The 6,961-nt window shown below is 63.3% G+C and overlaps 1 protein-coding gene across 3 annotated transcripts in view; it reads left to right on the top strand.

Moving 5' to 3' along the window:
- The window catches only part of ALDH3B1 (aldehyde dehydrogenase 3 family member B1), a 9,300-nt gene continuing 2,339 nt past the window's right edge, over positions 1-6,961 (top strand). Inside the window, exons 1-8 of one of the 3 annotated variants that reach the window (XM_049781215.1) lie at positions 1-70; positions 3,215-3,380; positions 4,736-4,846; positions 4,946-5,066; positions 5,201-5,286; positions 5,543-5,624; positions 5,825-6,211; positions 6,395-6,561. In XM_049781215.1, coding sequence (XP_049637172.1) covers positions 3,219-3,380; positions 4,736-4,846; positions 4,946-5,066; positions 5,201-5,286; positions 5,543-5,624; positions 5,825-6,211; positions 6,395-6,561 — 1,116 coding nt within the window. In that variant the 5' untranslated portion in view covers positions 1-70; positions 3,215-3,218. Of the gene's footprint in view, positions 71-1,912; positions 1,954-3,214; positions 3,381-4,735; positions 4,847-4,945; positions 5,067-5,200; positions 5,287-5,542; positions 5,625-5,798; positions 6,212-6,394; positions 6,562-6,961 lie in introns of those variants that run through there. The other 2 variants (XM_049781214.1, XM_049781216.1) reach the window with 2 other exon arrangements.

A 6,961-nucleotide genomic window follows, 5' to 3' on the forward strand; every position in this document is an offset into this window, starting at 1 on the left:
CCCACACTCCGCTCTGGGCCTGGGAGCCCCTAACCCGAGACCCAGCTGAGGGAGCTGCAGCTGAGAGCAGGTGTGTCCGGAGCCATCTGGGGCACAGGTGGGAAGGGCGTGGGCAAGGCGGGGCTCGGGCACCTCCCAGGCGGCTGAAGCAAAGCCCAGAGGCCAGGCTCCCTGGAAGCCCGGGCACCGGGATCCAAGGAGGAGACATTGGGGTCTGGCTCTGGCAGGGGCACCCCCTCCCCATAACCTGATCCTAGCTGGCCCGGTCCCAGGTGTGTGAGGGGGGCTGTGCGTGGGGACCTTGGGATGCCTGTCGCTGGATCACTTCTGTGCCAAGCCAGGGTGACATTCTGACCCAGGGGTGGGAGAGCAGCTGGCAGGGCACCAGAGACTCATTTTCCAGAGGGGTCCCAGCCTGGCCACCCCCGAGAGCGCCTCTGGGTCCCCTCCGTCTGATGGCAGCTTCGGGAATAATCCTGGGGGCGTGGCAGGCGGTCCTGTCCCTTCATGGAACCGGGCCAGACGGGGCCAGTGCTGGGCACCACCCTGGGGGGTCCAGTCTGGAATCTTCACTTCCCTTTGGCAGATGGGGCCAGGCCCATCCTGCTCTTCCAGCTGGCCCGGTCGAACCCCACGATTCCTGCTTTAATCCTGCTTTGCTCCCTGCTCCACCTACAGTCTCCCAGCTCCCTGGACCCACGCTGTGCGACTCCAGCACCGCGATGTCCCTCTCTGGGCTTCAAGACTCTGCGGTTTGGACTGGTTCCGGGGGCCATGGGAAGGAGAAGGGGAAATGGGGCCCCGAGCCAAGTTCAAGCCCTGGCCTGGAACCCCGCCCAGGGGCAGGCCCCGATGGACGTTACATAACTGTGGACAGAGGCCTTGGCCCCGGCAGGAAGGCAGGCCTGGTGGGGTGCAGGTAGGCCGTCTGGGGGCTAGAGCACGGAGGGGGTGGGCAGCCGGGCACCTAGTCTTCTGGCCGGGAGAGGGCAGAGGGAGGCATTTTCTGCGGTACCCACAACTGTCATCACAGACATATCTGTGCCTGTTGGGCCTCTTCCCGCCCTTTAAGGGATTCTGGAGGGTTCGAGCAGCCTCATCTGAGTTGCAGGTGCCCGGGGCTCAAGAGGGCCTGGAGCGGGGGACAAGCTCCCCACGGCCTACAGGACGGGGCGCCTGTGGGCTGCAGTGGCTGTGCCCAAGAGGGCGGGAAGAAGGCTGTGGGCCCGGTGAAGGAAAGACAGGGAAATGGGTTGTGGTGGGCTCCAGGCTACTGCCTGGCCCTCGGACCCTGCTCCTGCCTTGAGTGAAATGCTCAGTGGCAAGGTCCTGGATCTCAGCCCCTTCAAGGGCAAGAAATGGGGTATCCCAGGCCCTAGTGCAGGTGAGGAGCTAAGCAGGGCAGGGGGTGCTCCAACGGTGCCCGATGAAGAGAGGAGGGAAAGGGAGCTGTATCCCGCAGGGGCCTCCAGTCTGAGCTCGCCTAGAAATCTTTTGTGAGGTCACAGCCCCCTGCCCCGGCTCCTGCTTCTCGGCATGTCCCGGCTTGTCCCAGCTCTGCGCCCCCTGAAAGAGCACCCCTGGGACCCCTCCATGGCATCCGCTCCCCCCCCCCCCCAGGCAGCTACGCTGGGTGAGCTGGCTTCTGCGTTGCCAGGAGAAGCTGCTGGAATGTTCCTCCCAACTCCAGCCCCAGCCCCGAGCTGCCGCCCCCACTTGCCGGAGGAGCACTGTTGAGGCGGCATGCCTCACATTTTTGTGGGTGCTGACGAGATGGGCATGAAAAGGCTGAGAGCCCTGGGAGGCCTCGAGGGTGGACGTGGCTGGCAGCGGGCACTGCCCACATGGTCTGGAGAAGGGGGGTGTCAGTATTGCAGAGGACGGAGGGAGGGGAGGGCAGAGGGAAGGATTCACAAGCACTGCACAATGCTCTGGGCTGGTGAGACAAATGGGGTAAGACTTTTCCTTGCACACAGCCTAACCGGATCCAACCCTCAGCATGACACTGTGTGATCCCCAAATTTGGCAGGGAGGGTCCCCCCAGCACCCCTGAGTGTGACCCCAAACCCGATGGATGAGCACTTCATGCCACATTGGTCATTAAGACATGCTGCAAAGCATATGCAGTCACTGGCCCTGTTTTACAGATGGGGAAACGGAGGTGAGAGAGACTAGTTCAGGGCTGGGCTGGGGTCTGTGGGGGGCACACGTGGCTCTCAGGGTGCCCCCCCCATCTGCCAGGATCTCAGAACAGTGCCCCCCAGGCCTGGAATCCCACTGGCTGGAGCTGACCCAGACTGCAGGGTCATGGAACCTTCTGGAAAAGGCGCATCCCATGCTCATTGCAGTTACCAGCCCTCCGGGTGTCCTCGGAAGAAAATAAACTTTCTGGGTTAGGGGGCAGGGGTGTCACCCAAGCTCTCCCCGCCCTGGAGCAGGGGTGCAGGAAGTCCTGTGCTGAGCTGAGTCTGCTGAGGGACCTGCCTCCCAGTGTCCCGGTGGGGAGAAGGATCTGGTTTGGGGATGGGGGTTGGAAGGAAGGGGGGTAAAGACAGGACGCAAACAGGCAGGACCACTGGACACACTGGCATGGCGGGGAGCAGTGACAGGAGAGCCCTGAAATGAGGAGAAACTCAGGTGGACTGTCTAGCGGAACATCTGAAAGGAGGCAAGCTAGAGGGGGTGAAAAGGACACAGGGTCCCCCCAGATCCCTGGCATCAGGCCCAGCAGTGCATGCGTCACTGTGCTTCTCTGATGAGCACAGGTGGGGCCCTGGGGAGTCAGGCACCCCAACTACCCCACAGAGGTAACACAGGAGCTGGCACTTCCCCATGCTCCGAGACCCCCAGTGTGGGAGTATGGGGTGACAACGGAGCCCTCCCTGCTCTGCTGAGGGGCTGGGCAACAGGGACAGAGGCACTGCTCACAGCCACAGTACAGGCAGCCAGGACATGTTTGTGCCAAGGTTACAGGAGCTGGCCTGAGCTTCCCCACGCATCCTGGGGGACTCTTGGAGGGCAGGAAGTGGTGGGGCCCCCGGGTGGGGGATCTGCTGACCCAGACACCAGAGCCCTGACTTCCACAGCCAAGGGGAGTATCTGGGAATCCCAGTGTGGACCTGGGGATGTCTGGATCTGCTCCAGCCCCTGTGGACCCCTGGGTGTGGGCAGGGGGGAGGTGGTGCTGACCTGAACTGGCCCCCACTGCCCCCAGCAGGATGGTGCCCTGGGCGGACACACTGCAGCGGCTTCGGGAGACGGTGAGCACGGGGCGAGCAAAGCCGGCCGAGTTCCGGAGGGTGCAGCTGCAGGGCCTGGAACGCTTCCTGAATGACAACAAACAGCTGCTGCAAGAGGCGCTGGCCGAGGACCTGCGCAAGGTGGGGGCCCTTCAGGACAGGAAGGGATAGATGGGGGGCTGGACGGTCACCCCGACATAGCCAGAAACAACACCCATCACCCACAGACCCACAATCCCACAGACCCACATTCCGCAATCTCACAATCCCACACTCCAAACCAGGATTGGACTGTCAGGGTTCAGGTGCTTCCCTGGGGAGGGGCCAATGAAGCCCATGGGAGCATTGGGAAGAACTGGGACAGATGCAGGCAGTGCCAAGGCCCTGGGGCAGCAGAGAGAGTGAGTGCAGGGAGGAAGAGGTGACAGTGGCCTGGAGCTCTAGGCCCGGCCAGCTCCCTTAGGAGCCCCCTCAGGCTTCACCCCTCAGCTGTCCCAGATGGTCCCCTTACCCGCCCTGTGGAGCTGCAGGGGAGACACCGTGTCAGACCAGCCCCTGCACCTCTGACCACTCACCTTCTAGAACCTTCCAGGTCTGGGCGTATGGCGCTTTGCCCACTGATTCTTACCGCCCAGGCGGTCACTCCCGCCTCCAGCACCGCTAGTTACAGCCCAGCCCCTGTCCCCAAGCACTGGGAGTCTCTGTTCAGGTCGGGGGGGGGGGGGGTGTCACACACTGATCCGGTTGTCTGTGCCCCCTCCCTTGCTCTGCCCGCTCCAATGGGACTGGGTTGCTCTTGGCAGCACAGCGGGGACCTGGCCCCACACCCACCCTTAATGCCACCTCGGAAGGTAGGTCCAGTTTGTGGCTCAGCCCGACCCTGGGAACCCTGGTCCTGCTGGACCCACTGTCCACCCTCTGGCACCGGGAAGGACAGCCTGGCCCTGTCGTCCCTGCCTGCAGGGGCAGAGTGGACAATGGTTCTATTGTCTGGGACTCCCAACCCCCTGCCTGCACGACCCTGGACATGTCCTGGGTCCCCTCTGACTGTAGCCCACCTCAGAACCAGCTCACTGCATGGTCTTGGCTCCCGAGTCAGACAGGCATGGTCTGCACCCACCCCAGGGCCTTTGTATGCCCTGAGCCCTGAACCCCATGCCCAGACGGAGCCCAGATCCCAGAGCCCCATCTCTTGTCACTCCTGCTCCCCTTACTGCTCCCATGTTTAGGTAGCTTTGGGATTGTTTTGGGATTGTTAGGACACTCCCAGCAGGTTCAGGTTTCCATATGGAGTGTGGGGATCGAATCTGGGTCAGCCTTGTGCAAGGCAATGGCCTCCCGCTGTCCTCTTGCTTAGTGAATGTGTGGGTACAAGAGTGTATATGTGTGTGTGGGGGGGAGAGCCAGTGACTGAGTGAACATAATTCTGGCTGGCTGGCTGGTGCTGGCCTGGTGGTCCCTCAAGACTGACCGCCCACTCCCCCTGCCGCGCCCAGTCTGACTTTGAGTCTGAGGTGTCTGAGATTAGCATCAGCCTGGCCGAGGTCAAGTTGGCGCTCAAGAACCTGCGGGCCTGGATGAAAGACGAGAAGGTGTCTAAGAACCTGGTGAGTGAGTGGACCTGAGCCGGGGCCAGGGTGGAGCGGGCACTGCCCTGAGTGGGTGAGGGGGGTCTCCTGGCTGCCGCTCACCCCCACCCTGCCCAGGCCACGCAGCTGGACTCGGCCTTCATCCACAAGGAGCCCTACGGCCTGGTGCTCATCATCGCGCCCTGGAACTACCCCATCAACCTCACGCTGGTGCCGCTGGTGGGCGCGCTGGCTGCAGGTGAGGCTCTCCTTTAGGTCCCAGGGAGCGGGTGCATGCGGCAGGCCCTGCCGGGTGTCGCTGTGTGTCCTTGTGCACTGGCCCCACCTCTCAAAGTCGGCTTGGACACCACCTCCCGCCCTCCTACACTGCAGGGAACTGTGTGGTGCTGAAGCCGTCTGAGATCAGCAGGAGCACCGAGAAGGTTCTGTGCGAGGTACTGCCGCGCTACCTGGACCCGGTGAGTGGGTGCTCGGGCCGCCCAGCCTGTCCCTACAACAGAATGAAGGGGTGAGCCCAGCTGAACCCAGAAGACAACCCCCACTGTATCCCTGTCCTTATTCCCAGACCCCTTCACCCCATGAGGACCCGACCCCATGGCTGCCCCCACCACTGCGTCCCTCCTAGACCTAGACCTAAACCCAGACTCTATGATCAGGCCAGTGAGGGGAGTCCCTGGGTGGATCAGGCGTCACAGGCACCTCATGTCCCTTCAGAGCTGCTTCGCGGTGGTATTGGGGGGCCCCCAGGAGACGGGTCAGCTGCTGGAGGAGAAGTTCGATTACATCTTCTTTACGGGTGAGCCCCAGTGACCAGCCAGGCTCCAGGGCAGGGGGAAAGGGCCCAGGAGACTGTGGGCAGGAAGGGGAGTGCCTCAGATGCACAGCATGGTCCCGGGGAGGGTGGAGGTGAGTGCTGACCTCAGAGGTGAGGCAGGGGCAGGGCCAGAGGAGCCTGAATATCCATGGATAGGGTCCTTCCTGCCTCCTGTGTGCCAGGGAGCCCACGCGTTGGCAAGATCGTCATGAGCGCGGCCGCCAAGCACCTGACCCCCGTCACGCTGGAACTGGGGGGCAAGAACCCCTGCTACGTGCACGATGACTGTGACCCCCAGACCACGGCGAACCGCGTGGCCTTCTTCCGCTTCTTCAACGCGGGCCAGACATGCGTGGCCCCTGACTACCTGCTCTGCAGTCGGGAGATGCAGGAACGGCTGCTGCCCGCCCTGCAAAGCGCCATCACCCGATTCTTTGGCGCCGACCCCCAGGTCTCCCCCGATCTGGGCCGCATCATCAGCGACCGGCACTTCCAGCGGCTGCAGGGCCTGCTGCGCTGCGGGCGCGTGGCCATCGGCGGCCAGAGCGACCCTCAGGACCGCTACATAGGTGAGCCCAGGTCGACTCCGGCCCTGCCACCCTGGGTCCCTGGGCCTACGCCCTGCTCCATCCGGGGTCCCGGCTGCCCCCCAGGACACAGCTCCCTGCTCAGGCCCAGCAGGAGGGAGAGAGACGCTGGCTGGGTGGGGGTGCGGGGGCCCTGCCTGAGCTGCCCCGTCCTACACACCGTAGCCCCCACAGTGCTGGTGGACGTGCAGGAGACAGAGCAGGTGATGCAGGAGGAGATCTTCGGGCCCATCCTGCCTATCGTCATGGTGGGCAGCATGGACGAGGCCATCGAGTTCATCCGGAGGCGGGAGAAGCCGCTGGCCCTGTACGCCTTCTCTCAGAGCAGCCAGGTGCGCCTTGGGGACAGTCCTGGGGGGGTGACGGGGACCAGGGCCAGGCCCCAGTGTTCCTGGCTGGTGGTCCTTGGGTCTTCTCCCTGTCTTGTCTGGGGGCAGGAGGTTCCCCCTCTTCACCCCAGTTCCCTGGGGGCTCCCGCATGACGTAGGAAGCACTAGCAAAGGGTCCTCCAACCCCTAACCTTGGCATTGTGCCCTGCTCTGTCTTGGGGTCCACCTGAGAGCACATGGGTGAGCACACACACCCCATACTTGGACCTCTGTCTCTTCATTCTACCAGCTGACGGCTGGCCAGACACATGTTGTTGGGTTTAAGCTTGGGGTCAACCCTGAGCACCCCAGCAGTGTTCAGAGACTCACGGCCAACTCTGGACTCCTGGCTGACTCAGAGAAG

The sequence above is a fragment of the Suncus etruscus genome, chromosome 9 (genome assembly GCF_024139225.1).
Source record: "Suncus etruscus isolate mSunEtr1 chromosome 9, mSunEtr1.pri.cur, whole genome shotgun sequence".
Classification (NCBI taxonomy): Eukaryota; Metazoa; Chordata; class Mammalia; order Eulipotyphla; family Soricidae; genus Suncus; species Suncus etruscus.